This window comes from Kogia breviceps, chromosome 7 (assembly GCF_026419965.1).
Source record: "Kogia breviceps isolate mKogBre1 chromosome 7, mKogBre1 haplotype 1, whole genome shotgun sequence".
Taxonomy (NCBI): Eukaryota; Metazoa; Chordata; class Mammalia; order Artiodactyla; family Physeteridae; genus Kogia; species Kogia breviceps.
Window position 1 is genome coordinate 19,619,009 of NC_081316.1, and position 24,024 is coordinate 19,643,032.

At 55.2% G+C, this 24,024-nt stretch overlaps 1 protein-coding gene across 2 annotated transcripts in view; it reads right to left on the minus strand.

Annotated features, from left to right (window-relative positions):
- The window catches only part of SHANK2 (SH3 and multiple ankyrin repeat domains 2), a 469,020-nt gene that overhangs the window by 24,466 nt on the left and 420,530 nt on the right, over positions 1 to 24,024 (minus strand). For both annotated transcript variants that reach the window (XM_067037810.1, XM_067037811.1), the window contains 4 exons: positions 5,323 to 5,458; positions 4,641 to 4,722; positions 4,346 to 4,365; positions 2,935 to 2,955 (listed from right to left, as the gene is read on the minus strand). In XM_067037810.1, coding sequence (XP_066893911.1) covers positions 2,935 to 2,955; positions 4,346 to 4,365; positions 4,641 to 4,722; positions 5,323 to 5,458 — 259 coding nt within the window. The remainder of the gene's footprint in view (positions 1 to 2,934; positions 2,956 to 4,345; positions 4,366 to 4,640; positions 4,723 to 5,322; positions 5,459 to 24,024) is intronic.

Below are 24,024 nucleotides of genomic sequence, written 5' to 3' on the forward strand. Positions count from 1 at the left end.
AGAAGGCCACCGTGCGTCGCTTCCCTCCCGGGGGCCCGCGTCCCCTCCTGGCCCTCGTCTCAAAGGAAGCCTGGTGGCCTGCCTCGAGACTCTGCTAAGCCCCTGTGTTGGAGGGTTTGTTTGCCTGCACGTGAAGGCTTTTTTTTTTTTTTTTTTTTTTTTTTTTTTTTTTTCACGTGAAGGCTTTTAAGAAAAGCTGTGAGACTGGGTTCCTGCTTGTCTTTCTGGGCTCATAAGGATTATTATGCACGGTTTGTAAAAGCCTGGAGTTGTGTCTCTATTCAAGGATTCCAGATGAAGAGGATTAGTGAGTCCAGCCCCCTGCGGTCTTAAAATGAAGCACTCGGAGGCCGAAAGCAGTCCTGCAGGCCGACTGGAAAGCTGTCAACTCTTCAGAAACAACCTAGTAGGGAGTTGATGGAAACACTCTGGAAGTGACCCCTGTATTTTAACTTTCTAAGCAGACGACCAGTCTGGTGCCCACTGTCCACAGGCTGCACACTTCCTGGGTGGGGAGGGCGGGTGGTGGATGTCAAGCATGGGTGGGTCATGTGCAGCCACGTGTCTCTTGGGAACCAGAGCACAGGTGGGGGGGAACTCCTGCCTATCACCGGAGCCCCCACCCGGGGCCTTCCCCTGACCACAGGCAGGGTCACCCGCGTGTCTGAGCCCTCCCGCGGGAGAGATCCCAGCTCGTCTGGCAGACGCCGCCGGCTCTGCAGGAGGGAGGCATCAAATCGTGGACTGAAAAAAACCCCCGAGATCGGGGCGAGCTGGGGAAGCCGAGGCTGCCCCCTGGGCTGCAAGGGGAGCCAGCGGGGCACCCGCCGCAGAGACTCCGTCACCCCCATCCGCCTGTGGCCACGTGCTGGGCTGGCCCCAGCACCCCTGCTCCTCAGAACCGTCGGGAGAGCATCCCAGGTGCTCCAGAAACTTCCGGCAAGTCCGCTCTTGGGATTCTCATCCCCTTCAGCTTTTCGGGCAGTCGGCTCCCTGGAATGTGTCCTAATCCCGGAGGCGTCCAGCAAGCCTGTCCCTCCTCGTGACCTTGAACAGCTTGTTTTGCCGGGATCTCTGGGGGGCAGGGCCAGCCTCGCCCCGTCTCGGGGTGGGAGGGCACGGCACAGGATTTCCTCCACGACACAGCTTCCAAGAGGAAAGCCGAGGGCCAACGGCACTGCCGACGGCACCGACGGCACACACGATGGGCTGCTCGTGCCGAAGCAGCAGCTGTTGCCAGCTGCCTGTCTCTTGCTTAATCATCCCAGGAGGCTGTGTGGGAATGGGGGTGGGCGCTCTGACCCCAGCAGACTGTCCCTAGCCTGTGGGCCCTGACCAGTCACACGCCTTCCAAGGGACGGGCCCGCGGGAGCAGCCAGAGGTCCCCGCGGGGCCTGGGAGCCGTGGTGAAGCCAGTCCCACCAGCTCTGGCCTGGAGTCGCCCTGGGCCAGCGTGGCCCTCGTGGTGGTCCTGCGCCCCCTGGTGCCCGTGAGCATGGTGTCTGGGGACCAGAGCAGGTCCTCAGGAAATACTCGAGGCGTCTGAGCTCAAACTCGGATCCAGTTTTCTCCACTCTCCGAAGGAAGGTGGGTCCCCCTCTCCAGGACTCTGGCCTGTCCTCTGTGCGACTCTGCCCTGGCCCAGGCTAGCCGTGCGGAACACGACTTCCATCCTTTTGTCACAGCCCGGGGTGTTTGGCTGCTGGGGCCCCTGGCGGCGGTGGGGGCAGGCCACACGCGCCCCCAAGGCTGGGCCAGCTCCGAGTCTGAGCTGCTTGCTCCCCCTGACAACAGACTTTCACGGCTAGCCCCGTTGTGGCCACGGGGCTCCTGCAGCCCCTGGTGCGGTGCCTCTTCTGGAAGTTACGGTGGATGGAGGGGGCTGTTCCTTGGCGTTGGCGCTGGATCAAAGTGGGGTTCAGGGGGAGAGGTAATCCCGGGGAACCTCCTGTGCCCTGGGCGTCCACCACAGTGACCCATCCTAGAAAGCCCACTGGGAATTTCCCGGGCAGCCCCTGGGTGTGGGGGGGAGGCCCAGGACTGCTCCAGAGAGAGGCTGCGAGGGTTAGCCTGCCTCCAGGGAGACCGTGGGTGAGAGAGGAGGCGCGAGGCGCTTCCCGGTGCCCCAGGACCCGCGACCCTGCCAGGTTCCGAGACCCGCCTCCCCATCAGCGTTTCGGGTACCGTGTTGTCTTAGCGGTAGTGCCTAGGGCCTGTGAGAGGGTCACCGCTTGCCCCCCGAACTGGCAGTGCTGCTTTGAGTCGCTGGGGTAGTCGTCTCCAGCTACTAGGTGGAAAACCCCCCAGATGTGGGCACTGCTGCGGGAGGGGCCGATCGGGGCCCGGCTGCTGGGCTTGTGGGGCTGGTGTCTTAGCTGTCACGGCACAGAGGTTGGGTCCTCTGTCTCCACGCCGGCCTGGGGCAGGGGCAGGGAGTGGCATGGCCTTGCAGCTGCCCCCAGCTCATGGGCAGTCTTTCTGCACATGTAGAGCAGGCCTGCTGGAGAGCGGGTGGTGGTGCGGGTTTCTGGAGCTGAAGGGAGGCGGCAGCCGCCACCCATGGCAGAGGGCGCTCAGGGGTCCCTTTGCCAGGGGCCCTGCTGGCCTGCAGCCTGGCCAGCAGCCACGGAGGCTGCCTGCCTGCCCACCCCCCCCCCCGCCCTGGGCAGGCCCAGCTGTGACAGGGTGTGGGGTCCCCACAGTCACGGTGACGTGGACACGACTTGGGGAGACGCAGAACACGCTGGGGCACCACAGACGGGAGGGGTGGGGCAGGTGTGACAGACTGAAACGGGACGCGTCCTGGGGCCGGGCCCCCTACAGGACCCCAAGCAGGGAGGAGACAGTTACAAGGTCACGGCACGTTCTAGACTCGACGCTGAGGGCCACAGGCGTGCGTGCGGGGGTTGAGACAGACACCGGGTCGCCCCTTACCCTTCTTCTTCCGGACGGAGGCTTGCAAACAGAAAGGGGAGTGTGAGTCCCGTGGCGGCGCCGCTGCCTCGCTGGGGGCTGGCTGCCCTACCGCGCGCACCCCTGGCTCTGGGGCACACGTGGGTGGGCAGGGAGGCACTGTCTACGCTCTCCTGGGATCTGCCGGCAGGTGGCCTGCCTTTTCTGACTTGCCCTCCGGCAAACCCGCTTCCCACGGGGACGAGGGGCTTTCCTCTCACTCGCACCCGCCCCTTCCTGGCACCCCGCCAAACTGGACCGTGTGAGCTGAGGCAGCTCTTAGGAAGGACCCTCACAGCGCCCTGAGCTGAGCCCCCTTAAAGGTGACCTGCCCGTGGGCCCTCCGGGGGTGGGGGGGGGAGCCCGCCACAGGCGCCTTGGAGGAGCCCATGTGGCACATGCTGCCTGGCTTTAGAGAAGCACGGGTGATAATTCACATTGTTGTCCCTGTCGGGGGCTGGGCCAGGCCTGGGGTTCAGGGGGCGTTTCCTGGAGAGTCTTGTTTGGACAGACAAGGTGTGGGCAAGGAGGGGTCAGAGGAAAGGGGCTCCGGGCGAACTCGTGGCTCTGGGTGGAGGTGGGGAGCCCCACAGCAGTGCTGCCCTTTCCTAGAAGACCTAGGTCTCCAGCTGAGCTGCAGATTCTAGACCCAGGACACGGTGACAGGCGAGGGGGCCCTCGCTGGGAGACGGCCTGGGCCTGGGGAGGACAGAGTGTGGGAGACCCTCCCAAAGGAGCTGCAAGGAAGAAGGGGCCGCTCTGTACTCTTTTGGTGGGAAGGGCCAAAGGAAAGGGTCTCCCCCTGAAGGCTGGGACCAGGTGGCAGCGACAGCAAGTCGCAGACCAGTGAGGATGCCCGGACTCCCAGCCCCTGGACCAGCTGGGCCTGACGATTTGTTTTGTGCCCCCTTAACCTGCCCTGGGCAGAGCTCACAGATGCTTCCCCGCCCTGCCCCCCGAGCCCTCTCAGCGGAGTACGCCATCAGTCCACTCGCCCACTCCCGTGTGGTCAGAGCGACCTCCTCCTGGAGGCTTCCCTGGGCGCCATGGTGACACCCCAGTGTGACGCTTGACCAGCGCCCGGAGTGTCCTCCCTCTTCATCAGCCACGTGGCCACTAGACGCTCACGTTGCTCTGCACATCCTTCCCCAGGCCATGTGGTGGGGCCCAGTGGCCACAGCCCTGTGTCCTTTGCCGTCCTTTCGAGAAGGCACCGGGAACTCCCTCCACTTGGCCTGCAGCCCACCGGGCCCGCCAGCCCCTCTGCTATCTATGCCAGACGCCAGGGCTGCAGCTTTCTGGTCTGAGCCACACACGGTGGGAGAGATTTCGGGGGGCACCCTAGACGGCAAGGGGGGCTGCTTGGGGCGGGGGGCACAGTGGGGCAGCTTACCTTTATCCACTAGTGAGAGGCCCAAAAATTCAAAACAAAACAATGTTAGACGAACCAAAAGGAGGTTAGGCGAAACTACTAACCACCCCCGAAGCCGGCAGGGCCCCAGCGGGCCAGCGTGGGAGCGCCACACACGGGGGCGTTTCCTGACCCCTTTCCGGGTGTCGGGGCCAGGAGCGGGGCGAGCAAGCAAGCAGAGGGCCATGCAGAGGCTGGGGCTTCGCCGAGGCCGGCCCGCTGGCGTGCCGGGTGCCGGCGACGGCGCAGGGCTGGGGCGGGCCGGACGTGGCACTTACCGAGCTCCTCCAGCTCCGAGGTCATGGACTTGGAGCGCAGGGTGAGGGCCGTGGTCGGAGCACGCTTTGGAGGTGGAGGAGCTTGGGGGGCGGACAGGAGAGATGGAGGTGAGAGCCGGGCCCCAGTGCCGCCACCCCCCTGCCCCTTCCAGAACAAACGGCAGGTGGGGCCCCTGAACCTGCTGGGAAGGCTGAGATGGGGCCTCCCCCAGGGTGGGGAAGCTGGCAGCGGTCACGGCAGTGCTGAAATACCGGAGGTCCCGACGTGCTTCTCCAGTCTCTTTCCTGCCGGGGAGCGGCTCTGGCCTGCTTCCGGCGCCCCTCTGCAGGCCTTGCTCAGCCCCAGTGTCCCCCAGCTGTGACCTCCCTTGGGAAGGAGGGTGGGCCCGAGGACCTCTCCGTTCCACGGGCCCGGGCTGCATGCCATCACAGTGACCGATGCAGGTGAGTTTGGAGCGGGAGCCCCCAGGCCCCTGTCTGCTGAGCACAGCCCTGGCCCGAGTCCCCTCCTAACCTCCCTTTCTGACTTGTTTCCTACTCTGGGGCAGGGGGAACGGGACCCCCCCCCCCCAGTGGCAGGAGATGGGGCACACCCCGCAAGCACCTGAGCACAGGGGGCTGGGGGGAAGGAGCCCTGCCCCCCACCCATCCTTCGGGCAGGGCTGGCGGCTGGGAGGGCACCTTTCTTCCTGGCCGTGTCGTCTGGGTCGAGATTCCTGGTCACCGTGACCACCTTGAGGACGAGGTGGTTCCCTCCCTGGCGGATCATGTTCACCACCTGCCGGTGGCCGACTTTGACGACGTTCTCGTCGTTCACCTGTGGGGGGAGGGGGCAGCGCGGTGAGAGCTAAGGGGGACCCAGCGCCCGGCCGTGGAGGGGGGGCCCCACGCAGGAGGGGAGGCGCCTTCGGGGAAACCGAGCAGAAGCTGTGCGGCCTGGAGGGCGAGGCCGGGCCTCCCGCAGCCCAGAGCTGGTCGGCGGCCGGGGGCCGCCTTCCGGGAGTGAATGTCGCCGCGGCTGCCTCGGGAAAGGCGGACCGGGCTCGGAGCAGGGAGAGCGAGCTTCCCCCGAGCTACGCACGCCTCCCTTGATGGCCCGGCCCCTGTCCCCTCCCAGGTGGGCTCTGGTACCTGCTGTCCCCCCAGCCCCTGGTGTGAGTGCCGGGCACGGAGGGTGGCACAGAGAGCGAACCCACAGGAGGTGGAGTTCCTGACGGCTGCAAGCACCGTCTTCGAGGAAAGAAAAACTTTGCCCTAACGATCGAGAACTGAGAAGAAGCACCTGAAACCCTGCTCAGGCTTGCCATCGCCAGTCCACGTTTTGCTGTGCTTCTTTCTCCTGCCGTGGATTCCTTAAAAACCGTCAGAGTGCAGTGTAGCCACAAACAGAAGAGTCCGCAAGGTTTGGTGAGCCTTCACACATCCAGCACCCCATGTAACCAGACCCCAGCGGACGCACCCGGTGCCCGGCTCTGACGACCAGGACCCAGGCGAGCGGGTCTGATCACCTCTGCGGGCCAGGCCAGCGCGGTCTGCTTCACCCCGACTCTCCCGGGGCCCGGGAACCCCTTCAGGCCTGGGTGGGCCAACCAGACAGCTGGCCACCAGGGAAGGGCGGTCTGGGCGGCAGCCGCAGTCTTTGCAGTGACTCCTAGCGGCTCTCCTTTTCACTGATTTTCTCCGAGTGTGCTTAGGGAGCCAGATGAATTCAGGAAGTAAAGAAGCTGGGTGGAGGAAGAGAGGGCGGTGGAGAGCTGGGCCAGGAGAGGGGACGGCTGTCCCCGAGCTCGCCAGGGTGGAAGCAACGGGCCCAGCTCAGCCAGACCGCAGATGCGCGCGACACGCAGCCTGAGGCACACTGATCTCCGCCCTCTGCGTCTCTCCTCCCACAAGTGCGCCGAGACAGCAGTGCTCATTCGTTCATTCCAGCCACCACTCTTGCTCTGAGGGCCCACCAAATCCAGGAGGTACGGGGGTGGACGGCCCGTCCCCGCCCTCCGGGGGCTTACATTCTCATGGGGGAGTCGGACGGCACGGAAGTCAGTGAACAAATGTCATCTCAGCTGTGCTGAGTGCCACCAGAGAAAGCAGGGCCAACAAGAGAGAGGGGCAGGCGCTGTGCACACACATTGGGTCGTGGTGATGGGGCACTGGACAGCCGGCGTGGCCAGGGCCGAGCGCTGAGGTGAGCGCGAGCCTGGCACGTCCGTGGGACAGCAAGATGGCCAGGGGGCCGGAGCTGTGTGAACCCAGCGAGGAGCGGGTAGAAGAAAAGCCTGGGTTCCGGGAGGCCCAAGGCCCAATCAGAGGAGCCTCGAGTGCCAGCTGAGACCTCAGGTTTTGAACATGAGAGAGGGATTGATGTTTCAGGAGCGTCAGTCACTCGGGATGGGAGGAGGGCCCGCGTGGACCGGAGGGAGGCAGGAGGGCTACGGAGACCCGCTCCGGTCTGGAACCACGGGGCGCGGCGACGTGGGTTGTGCGGGACGGAGCTGCCCGAGGCCCTGGTGAGATGCCTGCAGCACAGATGGCCCCCGGCCGCCCACCCTCCAGGCCTCGGCGGCCAGCCCGGTGCGAGGAGGGCAGGCCAAGAGGAGGACTGCACCCCGCCGCCGACGGGCGGGCCCCTGCCCTATTCGTGATGGTTCAGTGCAGGCATGGATGGGGGGTGCTCAAAGACCCCCTCCCCTCAAGGACGAGTGTGACACCTGCTCCAGACAGAAGGATCAGCTTCTCAAGCCCACAGTGGGTAGCAGCCCCTGCCACGGAGCAACCCCCCCACGACCGTGGGCCCCTCCTGCTCCTCTTTCCCCTTCTGTCTCCGCTCAGCCACACCCAACTTAAGTTCACACGCTGCTTTGCAAGTAAAGAAGCTCTGGATGAAGTCCGGCCCCCAGAGCAAGACGCATACCAAGGCCAGAGCTGCGGGCTGCGTGGGCTTTTGTGGATCAGCTGCTGCTGCCCAGGTGGCACTTCAGTGGTGACAGCATGGAGGTGTCAAGTGGCTGTGCTGTGACGCATATGAATACCCTCTTCCACGAAGGCACAGAAACACCAGCGACACAATTCAACCTGGAATCAGTAAGCCCGTGACCGGCGAGGCAGGATGGGAACACGCGGCTCCATCCTCCTTGCAGCACAGAGGGACAGAAGAGCAAAGAGCAGAGCCGCACTTCAGTTTCCCAGCCTTTTAACAGACTGAAACTTCAGTTTAACCAGAACGGGACTGTGGAGCCAGCTACCATCCTTCAAGCAGATGCTCCAAATTGCTCATGTGGTGACAGGAGCCTCAGAGGCTGAGTAAGTTAAATGCTTGCTCTTTCCTCAACTGCCCACTGAACTTTCATGGTCCCTCAAAAACAAAAGCAAAAACACACACACACACACACACACACCACCGGGCCTACAATTCTGGCATGCCGCCACCAGGAGGTGTGTGCCTTAATCACCCACCACATTTACAGCTTAAGCCAGGTCCTAAAGATTACAGCCTTGGAGTGGGTCTACTTACCTGTAAGAGAGAGTGCTATTCTCTCCATCACATCATTCTTACATACAGACCCGGTGCACTTCATGCAGGGACTAAAGCATGGCCACATCCTGGCAGAGGGCAAGAATATCAGCCTGGCCACCACCTTGGTTCAGGGAACTTCTGCCTTCCTTTACACACTTTCGTATCTTTCTAAATAATTCTCTAGTTCCACTTAAATTGTTAACTTGAAATATCAAGCGTGTATGTGTACATAGTTTAAAGAGGCAGAATTCTACAAGGCTTGTTACAGAGCCAACAGGACCTCACCACAAGGCCCCACTTCTCATCCCCAAAGCCTTCAGCCAATTCTTTCTATATCCATCACTGCATCTCTCACCGTGCTGCTACTTGATGCTGTAATTTTAGATGTCATCTGCTGACACACCACTACTGAAAATGATGATCTAGCTCAGCGTTCTCAGCTGTGGCACTACTGCAGTCTTGGACCAATCAATTCTTTGTTCTGGCGTGTGCACTGCAGGATGTTTAGCAGCGTTCCTGCGTTCTACCCCCCAGGTCCAGCAATCCACTCCCCCACAAAGTGACCACCAGCAGTGTCTCTAGCCATTGCCAGCTGTCCTCTGGGAGGTCGAAGTCACCCTCAGCGAAGGCTGAGAACTACGAATTTAGCTCTTTCTCTTCACCCCCGCCTCCCCGTACCACCAGTTTTCCAGGACTTCCATCCTCGGGTGATAGTTAACATGGTAGTTGTGTTGTTTTGTTTCGTTTTTTGTGGTACGCGGGCCTCTCACCGTTGCGGCCTCTCCCGTTGCGGAGCACAGGCTCCGGACGCGCAGGCGCGGCGGCCACGGCTCACGGGCCCAGCCGCTCCGCGGCACGTGGGATCCTCCCGGACCGGGGCACGAACCTGCGTCCCCTGCATTGGCAGGCGGACTCTCAACCACTGCGCCACCGGGGAAGCCCTACATAGTAGTTTTAACCAGATCAACATTCAGGGTTTACGTCGTGACCGTAACATCTGTCTACAGGTAAACCACGTGGTATACTATGATTACTTGGCCTTTTCCAGGGCGTTCTGTTTTCCCTGGAGTGAAATAATTTTCTGGTGTTTTTAGACTGGTTTAATTTTCTGGGTACTTAACAGTAATTCAAGTCCAAACACTTCCTTAATTATGTAAATCTCTTTTCCAACTCTTCAGGTACATTGGATGTCTTGTTAAGTCTGTCTTCTTGAACAGATCACTCCTGAAGACTTCTCTAACAGTGTGGGTTCAGTGTTCTCTTGGCCTGTGACCCCATTACTGCCACCCTCAGGATTCTGTCTTGCGTTAGATCGTCTGAACCCTAGACCACATGTATGTATTTATTTGATTCAAAACCTCATTTTTGGTAGAGGACATTCTCCAGTAGTTTTCCAATAAAAGGAGTTTGGGAGGTGATTTTTTTTTTTTTAAGACATTGTCTATTTGAAGATGGCTTTACCTGCACACTTAAATAGTAGCTTGCCTGGGTATGAAATTTGAGGTTGGAGGGTGAGGTAAAGTAAGCTCCTAAGACTAACTCTTCTGCAGGTAACAACTGTAAAGTCTGGACAGAATATAGTCCCTCATCCTCAAACCCAAACCAACAAAAACAGTTCCCTGAAAGCTCTGGAACATGAACAAAGGTAGGCAGATTTTGGGTGGGAGTGGGAAATCGGAAGCTCTGGGCCATGGACACAGAGTGGTGTGAGTTACCTGATGCTCTGGTAGAAACCGAAGCCTTTCTGGTTTGAGAAATCAGAGGACAGAGCCAGCCCTTTGTGTCCACAGCTGCCAAAGTGAGGGGAGAATCCCAGAGAGGAGTAGTTCCGTGTTGTGTGTGTGTAAACTCTTCCCAAGTCTGTGGTTGACATCTGAACTACGTGTGCACAAGGGCCCACTCAGAGTAGCTTGTGCAGATAAGGCTGAAACACCTGAACCGATATTTGAGCAGCCGCCGCAGTAGAGGCTGGACAGTTTGCAGCTCAAGTCTAACCAAGGTAGTTGCCAACTAACACAGAAACTTCCGCACTCAAGCAAGAAGTGCAACAGAATCTAGAGTTGCCACAGCATAACATTCACAATATTCAGGATACTATACAAACTTGCCTGAAGAATCCACAGATGACCAAGGTGTTGGAATTATTAGACGAGGGCTTTAAAACAGTTATTACAACAATACTCAACTGGGTAAAAGAAAATATACTCTTAATGCATGAAAAATAGGAAATCTCAGCAAAGGGAGAAAAAACCATGAGAAACGTTAGAGCTAAAAATACACAGTATCTGAAATTTTTTAAAAAAGCACTGGATGGGTTTAATAGCAGAATGGATAATATGACAGCGCAAAGAGTGAACTTCAGTACAGAAACAGGACTTATCCAATATGAAGAGAGAAAAGATTTTCAGAAGTGAACACAGTGTTAAGGACTTGCGGGACAATGTCAGAAGGTCTAACATAACGATAATCAGAGGCCCAGAAGGGGAGAATAATCAGAGTCCCAGAAGAGAGAGAGAGAAAATGGGTCAGAAAATATGATGGCGGAGAAAAGTTCCCCAGTTAGGTGAAGGACCTTAATGAACAGATTCAAGAAGCTCAGTGATTCCCAAGTATGATAAACACCAAGAATATCATGCCTGGGCGTATTATAGTCAATCTGCTGAAAGCCAGAGACATCTTAAAGCAGCCAGAGAAGGACATATTACTTACATAGGAACCGTGATTTGAACTATTGTGGACCTCACATCAGAAACCATGGAGACAAGAAGAGCCTGGGACAGCGTTTTAAAACTGTTAAGAGGGGCTTCCCTGGTGGCGCAGTGGTTGAGAATCCGCCTGCCGATGCAGGAGACACGGGTTCGTGCCCCGGTCCGGGAAGATCCCACATGCCGCGGAGCAACTAAGCCCGTGAGCCATGGCCGCTGAGCCTGTGCGTCCGGAGCCTGTGCTCCGCAACGGGAGAGACCACAACAGTGAGAGGCCCGCATACCGCAAAAAAAAAAAAAAAAAAAAAAAACTGTTAAGAGTAAAATAATCGTCAACCTAGAATTCTATCACCACTGAAAATATAAAGAAGGAAGGCAAAATAAAGACCTCTGGAAATAAATGATAACCAAGAGAATTTGTTGCCAGCAGATCTGCACTACAAAATAACGCTAAAGGAAGTTCTTTAAGCTGGAGGAAAACGATGAAGAATCTTTAGAAGGCATGAAAGATGTGAGAAATGATAAATGCCTGGGCAAAATGTAAAAGATTATTTTCATTCCCGTTAAAAAATAGATACGACTGTTTTAGGCAGAAATGCTGTTGTTTTTTGGGGTCTATAATGTGAATGGATGCAATACGTTAGACAGATGTAGCATAAAGGAAGGCAGGAGTGAGGCCAGATACACCTGTGTACGGGTGCCAAGTTTTTTATACTTCACGTGAAGAGTGCAGTGTGAATTCTAAGTGGAGGGAAGAGTTAAGGATGTGTACTGTAACCCTAGAGCCACCACTAAAGAGAATGGAAAGAACTACAGCTGAAAGCAGACAAAATGGAGTTCTAACAATAGTCAGATAATCCAAAATAAAGCAGAAAAGGGAGAACAGAGGAAATCTGGAGAGAAACAAACCAAACGGATACACCTATGCTGAACCGCGTCAATAATTAAATTCATGGGATAGAGCTCCAGTTAAAAAGCAGAAGCTATAAAAACAGATTTTAAAAAAGACCTAAATATGCTGTTTGTGCACTTGACACAGAGAGACTGAAAGTAAATCAATGGAAAAACGATTTCCCATAGATGGAGTGGCTGTATTAATATCTGACGAAATAGACTTTATCCACTTTGCAGAACAGTTTGGCAGTTCCTCAAAAAGTTAAACACGGAGTTAGGATCCAGAAACTCCACTCCAAGTATATTCCCAAGAGAAGTGAAAACATATGCTTCCGCAAATACCTTTACACAGGAGTTCGTAACGGCATTATTCAGAGTAGCCAAAAAGGGGGCTGGAGGGACTGAGCCCCTTGATGGACATGAGATGCCTTTCTGGGGTGACAAACTGTTCCCAAGTTAGACGAGTGGTGGTTGCACAACCCTGACTATATTAAAATCCACTGGACTGTGTAATTCAAGAGCTTGAAATTTCATGGTATGTGATTTATGTATCAGCAAAGCTGGAAAAAAAGAGACTTAAAGAAAAGAGCATTACCAGAAATAAAATGGGATATTTCATAATGATACAAGAGGTCATTCATAAGGGGGACATAACAGTCATAAACATTTATGCAACTGATAACAGAGCCTCAATATAAGGAAGCCAAATTCGACAGAATTAAAGAAATAGGCAACTCTGCAAACATAGTAGGAAATTTTAATGCCCCTGTCTCAAATTGATGAAACAGCTAGACGGAGAAGGAACGTGTTTTCCTTGGTCCAGGTTTTCTGAAATTTGCTGATGTGCCCTGGTGTGTCTCTGTTTTCATCTCTTATACTGGGTACTCATGAATCCCTTTCCATCAGGAAACTTGCATTCCTCCATTCTAGAAAGTTTCCTTCAGTTATTTCCTGAACATTTCTTTCATTTTCTCTCTCCTTTTTTTTTTTTTTTTTTTTTTTTTTTTTTGTTGCGGTACGCGGGCCTCTCACTGTTGTGGCCTCTCCCGTTGCAGAGCACAGGCTCCGGACGCTCAGGCTCAGCGGCCGTGCACGGCTCACGGGCCCAGCCGCTCCGCGGCACGTGGGATCTTCCCGGACCGGGGCACGAACCCACGTCCCCTGCCTCGGCAGGCGGACTCTCAACCACTGCGCCACCAGGGAAGCCCTCTTTCTCTCTTTTAAAAAAAATTCTGGCCTCACTGCGCAGCATGCAGCATCTTAGTTCCTCAACCAGGGATCAAACCAGCGCCCCTGCAGTGGAAGCATGGAGTTTTAACCACTGGACCGCCAAGAAAGTCCCTCATTTTCTCTTTGAGGTACACTTACTTAGCACATGGTGGACCTTGTGGACTGGCCCTCTAATTATCTTTCCTCTCCAACTTTCCACATCTCTTTCTGGGAGATTCTTTTCAATTTATCTTTCAATCTGTCTATCAAAATGTTCATATCTGCTGTATTTTTAATTTCAAGAGCTCTTACTTATTTTGTTCTCTGTTAGTTTAAAAAAAGAGCATTTTGTCCTTGTTGCAAGGATGCAATACCTTCTTTTATCTCACTGATCATATTAATAATGTCTTTTCATAATCTTACTCTCCCTGCATAATGTTTCCTCCTTTTTCTCCTCCACAGTATGTTTCTTTTGGGCTTTCTCTTTCATATCAATTCCTTCATCAATGTCATATTTAAGGAAGACCCCTAAAGAGCTGATTTCTTTCCCAGCCAGTTATTTTGTGAATACTGACAAACTGATCCTAAACTTCACATGGAAAGGCAAAAGACCCAAAATAGCTGATGCAGTATTGAAGAAGTACGAAGTCAGGTGCCTGACTTTGCCTGACTTCAAGACTTGACTACAGAACTTCACTAATCAAGTATTGGTGAAAGAACAGACAAATAGATCAACGGAATAGAACAGATAGCCCAGAAATAGACCCACACAAATACTGTAACTGATCTTTGACAAAGGAGCAAAGGCAATTCAATGGACAAAAGATAATCTTTTCAACAACGGTGCTGGAACAATGGGACAGCCACATGCAAAAAAAAAAAAAAGAAAAAAAAAGAAACTAGACACAGACCTTACACCTTTCACAAAAATTAAGCCCAAATGGGTCACAGACCTAAAGGTAAAACACAAAACTATAAGACTTCTGGAAGATAATGTAAAAGAAAATCTAGGTGACCTTGAGTTTAGCAATGACTTCTCAGATAAAACACCAGAAGCACTATCCATAAAAGAAAAAATTGATAAACAGTCCATTAAAATGAAAAACTGCTCTGCAGAATACGCTGTCAAGAGAATGAGAAGACAGTCCACAGGTGGGGAGACGGTTTTTGCAAAACACGTATCAGATAAAGGACCAGCATCCAAAATACACAAAGAACTCCTCTTTAAAACAATAAGGAAACAAAACAACCCAAATAGAAATTTGGCAAAAGATCTGGATATCTCACCAAAAAAGATACACAGATGATCAATATCATGTCATTAAGGAAATGCAAATTAAAACAACAACGAGGTACCACTGTACACCTAGTAGAGTAGCCAAAGTCAAGAGCGCTGACACCACCAAGTGCTGGCGAGGACCCGGACGGAGCAGTAGGAACTCTCATTCGTTGCTGGTGGAAACGCTAAAACGGCACAGCCACTTGGTGGACAGTTTGGCAGTTCCTCACAAAACTAAACATACTGTTTCCGTGTGACTCAGCAGTCAGGCTCCTTGGTGATCATTCACCCCAGTAAGGGAAAACCTGTGTCTACACAAAACCCTGCACGTGGAATGTTTACAGCACCTTCATTCATAATCGCCGAAATTTGGACACAACCAAGATGTCTTTCAATAGGTGAGTGGATAAATAAACTGTGCGACGTCCAGACAATGGGACTGTTATTCAGCGATAAAAAGAAATGGGCTGTCAAGCCACTGAAGGACATGAGGGAACCTTAAGTGCACCCTGCTAAGTGAAAGAAGCCAATGTGGAAAGGACACACATTGTATGATGCCAACGACATGATATTCTGGAAAAAGCAAAACTATGGAGACCGTGAAAAGATCAGTGGTTCCCAGGGGTTGCGGGGAGGGAGGGAGGAAAAGGTGGAGCACAGCAGATTTTTAGAGCCATGAAATTATTATTCTGTGTGATACTGTAATGGTGGGTAGATGAATGACATCATACATTTGTCCAAATCCATAGAATGTACAATGCAAGGAGGGAACCCTAATGTAAACTGTGGACTTTAGTTAATAATAATGTTATCAATATTATATAATATATCAGTATTGGTTCATCAGTTGTAACGAATGTACCACGCAAGAGCAAGATGTTAAAAATACAGAAATGGGTAGGTGGGGAGGGATTAGGGAGTATGTGAGAACTCTTGTACTTTTCACTCTATTTTTTTCCTGTAAATTAAAACGATCAGAAAATAAAGTCTGTTCATTAAAAAGGAAGCTCATTTCTGCAGTATTTTATTATGGAAAATTGTCCCACAAATAACCAAGAGCAGAGAGACCATTATTCTGGACCACCGCGGGCTTGTCAGCCAGCGCCAGCATCTTCAGCTGGAGCAGTTCCGGTGCCGCTACGCACCCCACCGCCCCGCCCCGCCATGGGTCCGAGAGCAATCCAGGCTGCTCTGTATTAAAAGACAAAGTCTCACACTAAAAACACAGTCACGATACCACGATCACACCTAAAAGGTAACTCTCAATCCTCATATCACCAAATACTCCATCAGGCTGGAGTTTTCCTGACTGTCTCGTAACTGTCCCCAAGTATACAGCTGGTTCACCGGAATCAGGACCTGAATACAAGCCACGCGTGGTGTCTGTTGGCATGCGTCTTTTTTACTCTGTGGGCTTCCCCATTCCTTTATTCCCTTGCAGCCCATTTGCTGAAGCAGAAAAGCCATCGCACCCCCTTGGTTTTGTTTGCCGGGTGCCTCTGTCCTCTGTTTTGCCATCCGCTGCTGGCTGGAGGCTGGCACCTGGTTCAGGTTCGGTTTGTGGCAGGCGGACGTCACAGGTGGGGCTGTGTGCCCCCATGTCAGAGCCCCCACGTGCCTGCTGCTTGTGGTTTTCTGCGATGTTAAGGTTTATGGGGGGCTTCGGGCATGGTCACCGCTACCCGTTAGCCGGTCACTGACATTGTTAGCTACCACTGATGGCCGCTGCCTGGGTCGTTTACTGCCCGGGGGCTGTAAACTGGTGACATGCTACTTCTGTTGTTGCTTCTCCATTTTGTATTATTTGGAATAATTTGTAAAGAGAAGCTTTCCCTCCTCAATTATTTGGTTGCCCTGAGGGACAGTCTCTATAAGAAGAGCAAGAGGCATGCTTCATTCTTTCTTTGGATTCACCGGCTTTCAGATTAATGAAACTTCAGGAGTGACCTGTTCTTGAATGTAAACTGTTAACAGCCACTATGGAGAACAGCACGGAGGGTCCTAAAAAAACTAAAAACAGAGCTACCATAGGATCCAGCAGTCCCACTACTGGGCATGTATCCGCAGCAAACCATAATCCGAAAGAATACACGCACCCCAGAGTTCACTGCAGCACCATTTACAGTAGCCAAGAAATGGAAGCAAACTAAATGTCCATCAACAGATGAATGGATAAAGAAGATGTGGTACATATAGACAATGCAATATTACTCAGCCATAAAGAGAATGAAATAATGCCATTTGCAGCAACGTGGATGGACCTAGAGATGATCATACTAAGTGAAGTAAGTCAGACAAAGACAAATATCATATGCCAGCACTCATATGTGGAGTCTAATGTAAAAAAATTATTATTTATTTTTGGCTGCATTGGGTCTTCGTTGCTGCGCGCGGGCTTTCTCTAGTTGCAGCGATCGGGGGCTGCTCTTCGTTGCAGTGCGCGGGCTTCTTGTTGCGGTGGCTTCTCTTGTCGTGGATCACGGGCTCTAGGCATGCGGGCTTCGGTAGTTGCAGCATGCGGGCTCAGTAGTTGCAGCGTGCGGGCTCTAGGGCACGCGGGCTCAGGAGTTGTGGCGCGTGGGCTTAGTTGCTCTGTGGCATGTGGGATCTTCCCGGACCAGGGATCGAACCCGTGTCCCCTGCATTGGCGGGCGGGTTCTTAACCACTGCACCACCAGGGAAGTCCCCAAACTTTTAAGTTTTAGAATAGTTTTAGATTTACAGAAAAATTGTGAAGCTAGCACGGGGAATTCCCATATGCCTGCCCCCGGTCTCCCCTATTAGGAACACGCTACGTTAAGATGGTACCTTTGTCACAATCAATGAACCAATGTTGATACACTGTTGTTAACTAAAGCCCACATTTTATTCAGATTTCCTTAATTGTTACCCAGTGTCCTTTTCTGCCCCAGGATGGCACATGACCTTTAGGCTCCTCTGGGCTGTGACAGCTCAGACTTTCCTTGTTTTTGATCACCTTGACCGTTCTGAGTGCCCGTCAGGTGTCTTGCGGACTCTCCAGTCTGCTGGGGACTCTCCCCAACGACGGGGAGGAAGCGCCTTCTCATCCCGTCGTGTCAGGGCACACGGCCGACCCCTGCGTTGCTGCACGCTGAGGGTTGCTTGTCACGTTGTCTCCTGTGAAGCTATAGTCTCTCTCCTCCTTCCCACCGGTCCTCTTTGCAAGGAAGTCACCGTGCACAGCCTCCCCCCAAGGGCTGGGCAGTTAAGGCCCATCTCTTTGAGGGCTGACTGTCCATATCAGTTTTAGGGATTCTTCTGCAGGGAGAGTTGTCCCTTCTCCTTATGTATTATTCAGTTGTTTACTTCTGTCAGCAGGACTCGTGGATTAGCAGCCAGTACTGCTTTACTTGGTCACTCAGATTCCTCGGGCTCGTGCCGTCGGGAGCTGCTGAGTCCCCGAGGCCTGCCTCCTTCCTCTGTTTTTTCACCACTTCCTTTCTTTCCGGCCCCGCAAGAGGCCCTGGGCTCCTGTTCCTTTTATGCTCCATTATCCCACATGTGCTCAGTGGGGCCCCTTCACAGCCACTCCTGAGACCCTTTTATGTGACTGTGAACGTCTTCAATACCGTCCTTGCTTGCTGGTGACACAACGTGTTCAAGGCTCTTTGTGAGTTTATAGATAATTTTAGCCGGAGGTTAGAATAGCAGGGGTTTTCCTTCTTTGATTTTATATCTGTATCCTTTTCTCTGTGCTAAAAATCTGGGTTCCTAATGACTGACATTAAGGTAATGACTTATTTTCTTGCCCTGTTATCTGTCTTTCTGTCTGTCCGTCCACCCATCCATCCATCCATCCCCTATCACCTATCTATCTGTCCATCTACCACCTATCTATTATCTATCTATCTATCATTTATCTGTCTTCTATCATATCTATCATTACAATCATTAGATAGTTTCAGGCTAACAATATCATTATCATTACTAACAATGTAATTACTGAAAAGAGCTTAAGATTTCATTGTGCAGTGATACACAAACTGTCACTTGAAATAATTTCTCCGCTAATGCCATTAGTTTGATTTGTGGTTCTGTCCATTTCTATTATTTTGGTTTTGATTTTTTTCAACGTCGATTTAATTGTGAAGTATTCACCCAATTTCATAATCGAATCTACAACAATTTGTATTCAGAAAAGTCTTTTCTTTCTCTTCCTGTGCTCTACCCCCAAGGCAACATTAAATTAAAAAAACATTTCTGTGTGTGGATTATCCTTCCATTAAAAAGAAGAAACGAGAAAATACCTGTGTGTGGCCTGTATACGCGTGTCCACGCACATGCGCGTGTGTGTGCACGTGTACGAGCGATACGTACATTTCTATGTTTGTATGCGTGTATATGCGCTTGCATGGGTGTGTACACGTGTGTGTCCGCTCCCCTCTTCTGATCACACTTCTCTCGCCCTCACGCCTTCTTGACAATGAGCCCTGGAGGCAGTGCCGGGCAGCGCGCAGAGATGCTCTGATCCCTGCCAGCACTCTGGTCCGCCGCTGGGAGGAATCCCTGGGGTTCCCTCATCTGCTGGGGCCCCAGGTGACCTCCGTCTCCAGAGGACCCGGGTGCTGCCAGGCCTTGGCCTGAGGGGGTCCCGCGGGGTAGCTCCACCTCAGCTGGCTCTCCCCACCGCAGCCCAGGATCCTACACTCTGGGGTCTCTAAGTCTGCGTGCCATCAGGCTTCCAAAATCCTGTTCCTGCCGGCTTTTCACCCCCTTGCTTTGGGTGGTTTACACTTCAGAAGAAAACAGTGCAGGTGCGGCCCTCAGCAGCTGTCTAACCGGACGTCGCCAATCAGGTCCCTGAAAAGTCCTCTACGGGGAAAGCTGCACGTGGGACACAACTCTCAAGGCGCCAGCGGACAGACTTCCCCACTGCGGTCGGGCCGTTGCCCTCCCCGCGCGCCACGTCTCGTGCGTCCTTCGCGGGGCTGTGTGAGCATTGTGCAGGAGTTCGGGCCATAATTAATTCCTAGCTTGCCTCAAACCACCGTTTATTCAAGCCCCGGTCTTGTTCCCTCTTGATTAGAACGCGGTCCCTCCAGATCTGGGCCCCTCCCCCAGCTCCAGGCGTGGCCCCCGCTCAGGCTCCGACGGCTGTGTTCTTCCAAGGGTGCCCTGACCTTGCCCTTGGCATCCGTGAGCGTGTGCTGTTCCCTCAGCTGTACCACTGTGGTGGGACCCGGAGAGGGGAGGGAGAAAGGCACCATCCCCCTCCTCCAGGGTAACTGTCTGCTTTGCCCGACCGGGTGGATCACTCCTGGGACCACTTCGAGAGAAGAGGAGGTGCCCCCAGGCTGGTCAGGAGCTTTGGCCCCCAAATGCCATGGCCCGCCTCTCAGCAGCCACAGTGGCTCCTGGCAACGTGCGGCGGTGGTCCGGTCACACCCCCTTTAAAGATGCTGCACGCAGGGTCCCAGATGGGGGCCAGAGGGCTTCCTGGTACCAGCGAGCCCAAGGATCCAGCGTCCCGCGTGGGCTCAGAGCCGGCCGCTTCCTTCCTGCCCTCGCCGAGCAGCGAGGCACGTGGCAGTGCCGTGGGCATGTGTCTGCGTTCACTCAGGCTGGCGTGTGGCTGTGCACGCATGGAGGGCCTGTCCTGGGCTGAGCTTCACACCTCAGCGTGCAGCATGCTGGCGGGGCCGTTACAGATACAGATTCCCAGCACCGCACAACTGCAGGTGCCCAATAAATATTTGGGAAGGTGGGAAAACCTGGGGGTCGGAACGCCGGGTTCAAGTTCCAGCTTCCTGTTTTCCAAGCGAGACAGTGATCCTGGATGGGGCTTCGAGACCAGAAGCTCCGGTGGCAGCACCGGGAGAGCGAGTCCCACCCGTCTCCACAAGGACACGACGTGGGTGGGTGGGTGACATCAGTGTCGGCAAAGCTGAGGCTCGGCTCTTCCAGGAAAAGGTCTCCTCCCCGCCCCCCGACACCCCCTAAATGGCTTCTCTCATGGGAGGCTCGCAGGCCAGCCTTTCTCATTCGGGCAGGCTTTGTCTCCAGCCATTTCTCCTTCTCGGCTGTTCTACCCGTGTCCCCGTATGCCGGCATCCAGACATTCACCACTTCCTGTGTCGGAGGCAAAGCTGGGGCCGAGCTGGGCATGAATCGGAGGCTTGAGGGGGCTCTCCGCCCATTACACTGTCTTTCTCCAGGTGCATATCCAGCATTTCAGGTCAAGGCAGTGGAGGAGTGTTGGATGGAGGCCGAGTGGGGAAGCAGGCTGACCTTACATCACGGTGTCCTTCATTCCCGTATCCTCCCCACTGCCCCTGCTCAGAGAGGCCCGGGGGGCCAGCTCCGAGGCCCACATGAGGCGAGAGGACCCAGAGGCCCAGGCGTGGTTCCTGGAACACGGAGGGGCCAGGCCGTCTCCGCAGCGTTGCTAGCAAACCAAACCCAGAGCGAACATCGAGTGAGCACCTGTGGAGTGTCCCTGTGCTGGGGACTTGCCTCGGCTATGTCGCTGGATCCCGCAGGCAGTACGCCAGCGGCCCACACGCACGGCCTGGCCTCGGGGCTATGCCGGGTCTGACTCTGCCGAAACACGGCTGCAGAGCCGGCCAGCCCGACTTGCCACGAAGCGTCTCGCGGCCCCTGCGCGGATGACGTCGTGGGGATCGTGTCTGGTGAGCGGGAAGCAGCAAGGGCTCCTGACACCTTACACGCAAACGGGAGGGCGGGAGGTGAGCCCCACAAAAACGCAGGGGCCGTCATCTCTGAGACGCTCTGGGCCTCCGTGGCCTGGAACGCGTTAGGACCCCACACGCACGGGCACGCGTGCACACGCACGAGGCCCGGCAGCCCTTCTGGAGTCTGGAGGCAGCGTGTGTTCCCCACATGCCTACAAAGCCCTCCGTGAGGCCGGCGCCGAGCGGGGACCGGGGTGAGAGTGTGGACGGTCCGCAGCAAGTCCCAGGCCGCAGGGCAGGCCCCTCGGCCGCGTGGCCGCGCTGTCGGGGGGCTCCAGTGATGCTGAGAGCGGCCCTGTGACAAAGGGGAGGCTGCATGGGCCATCCCGAGAGCACAGAGCTCGGGCGCCCGGAGCAGACCGACACCCTTCTCTGCGGAGGACTCTTCTCCCCTTGGGAAACACCCTCTGGCTCACTAGGGGCCTCGGGGGGTTGAGGCCAGAGCGGGGGTGCCACCCGCCAAGACTCACCGGCGGGGAGGCAGTGGTGCCACCCTTTCATCAGACGCCTCGGTTAGTTCCATGCCGGCCCCAAACCCCGCAAAGGGGCCGCCCGGGAGCTAGGGCTGTGCAGCACCCAGGACAGCTCCTCCCCCCCTGTAAGCCCCAGGCCAGCAGGTCGTGTGGCGGGGGGTGGGGGGAGATATGCCGCTTCCTCCTGTTTTCCCACTTTCTGTCTGGAGCATTAGTTATACTGAGACAGCAGCAAGAGAAAACAGCATGTGGAGAAATGAAGGGAGTTGGCCTCGTTGGCAGATGCAAACAGGATCCCCGGGACCAGGCACGTCCAGAGGGCCGGCGGGACCGGGTGGGACCCACCGCGACAGGCTGGGCACACACCAGGTCCAGGGGCCAGGACGTGGGGCAGGGAGGGGCTCCTCCACTCCCGGGCCCTGGGCAGGACGGCTCTCTTTTCAGAAGCCACCTTTCCTCTCGTCCCCTTGGACGGAGCGCCCGCCTCACCTCCGAGGGCTGGGCAGCCGGTCCCCTCAGGTGGGGCCTCGGCCGCCTCCCCTCGACATCCCACCCTGGCTCTTATGCTCCAGGGTCCCCATCAACGTCTGACTCGAGGGGGTAGGACATCAGCGTCTGCGCCGGGCCTTGGCGCGTGCCGGCCCCCGGGGGACACCCGGGAGGAGAATCATCGTGGGTCAGGACCTGCCCCACCAGCCTTGATGGCAGTTCAGTACCTGTGCAGGTTCCCCGGAAACCTTGAGTCCCCTGCAGGGTGTCACAAGGAGGCCGGCAGGGCCTCTAGCTGCGTGCCTGGCCTTGCGGCTGCCTGTCCGTGCTGGCGCCGGACGGCCTGGGAGAACTGGCCTGTGACCCCCAGACCTCCAGGACCAGCTGAGCCCGCTCCGGGTGGTGGGGGGCAGCCCTCAGAATCCAGGCCCCTCCCCCTCCACGGGTCAGGCTGAGCCCCACGGCTGAAGCCCACGGTGCAGGTGTCCGCCCGCCAGTGCCACCTGCCCAGTCCCAGGGCGGGTGCCCAGCACGGGGGGGAAGAGCCGGGCTGGCATCACGGCAGCCCCTGGGCCCCAGGCCTGGCATCTCAGAGTCAAGCGATCCGAGCTCCAAGGCGGCCCCCCGACCCTGCAGGTCACGCAAGAACACAATGACAGCGCCTGCTGCGAGCCAGCACGGGGCTAGCGTGTCGTGTGCGGACTGGCATTGCATCCTCTGGGCAGCTTGGTAAGCAGACGCTATTATTATCCCCATCTTATAGATGGGCGACTGGGGCCCAGAGAAGGTGAGCAGTTTGCCCAAAGCCACAGCGCCTGTAGTGGTGGCCGCGAGCGCATGGTGGAACCAGGTGGTCAGGTACACGCCTAGGAGTGGAATTGCTGGGTCGTATGGTGGTTCTGAGTTTAACTTTTGAGCATCTTCCAAACCGTCTCCCCAGCAGCGGATGAGGGTTCCGGTCTCCCTGCAATAACACCCCTTACTGTCTTTTTACTTAGTCATCCTCTTGGTGAGCGGTGGCATCTCGCTGTGGGTTGCTTTGGGGTTCCCTAACGACGAATGATGTTGAGCGTGTGTAAGCCTTTCATATCAAGTATCTGCATCTGCAACATTGGAGCAGTGGAGTTTTGGGGTTAAAGTTCACGCAAACGGGCTTCCCTGGTGGCGCAGTGGTTGAGAATCCGCCTGCCAATGCAGGGGACACAGGTCCGAGCCCTGGTCTGGGAAGACCCCACATGCCGCGGAGCGGCTAAGCCCATGCGCCACAGCTGCTGAGCCTGCGCTCTAGAGCCCGCGAGCCACAACTACTGAGCCCGCGGGCCACAACTACTGAGCCTGTGCTCTAGAGCCTGTGCTCTGCAACAAGAAAAGCCACAGCAGTGAGAAGCCCGCACACCGCAACGAAGAGCAGCCCCGTCTCACCGCAACTAGAGAAAGCCCCCGCGTGCAGCAACGAAGACCCAACGCAGCCAAAAATTAAATAAATAAAATAAATGTATTAAAAAAAAAAAAAAGTTCACGCAAACGCTTCCAGGTTCCGGCCAGAGACACACGCTCAGGACCTAGCGCACCTGTCCTTCCATCAGTAACTCACCCGTCACCTGGTCTTAAGTAAACGTCCACGGAGCACGGCCGGACTTCATATGGAAAGGAAAAGGCTCGGTGGGGATGCAAAACGGGGTAGCCGCTGTGGAGAACAGCGTAGTGCTCGTTCAAAGACTTACACACAGGGGACTTCCCTGGCGGTCCAGGGGTTAAGACTCCGCACCTCCAGTGCATGGGGGCACGGGTTCGATCCCTGATTGGGGAACTAAGAACCTACATGCCGCATGGTGTGGCCAAAAATCCCCCCCACCAAACCCCCAAACCAACAAAAAAAACTTAAACATGGGATTTCCGAACGATCCAGCAACCCCCCTTCTGGGTATGTGCCCAACAGAACTGAAAGCAGGAACTTGAACGGATGCCTGTGTGCAACATTCGTGGTGGCACGATTCACAACAGCTAAACCGTGGAAACGCCCAAGGGTCCACGGATGGATGAACAGGTAAGGTGTGCGCCATCCATACAAGGGACTGTCACTCAGCCTGAGAAAGGGAGGGAATTC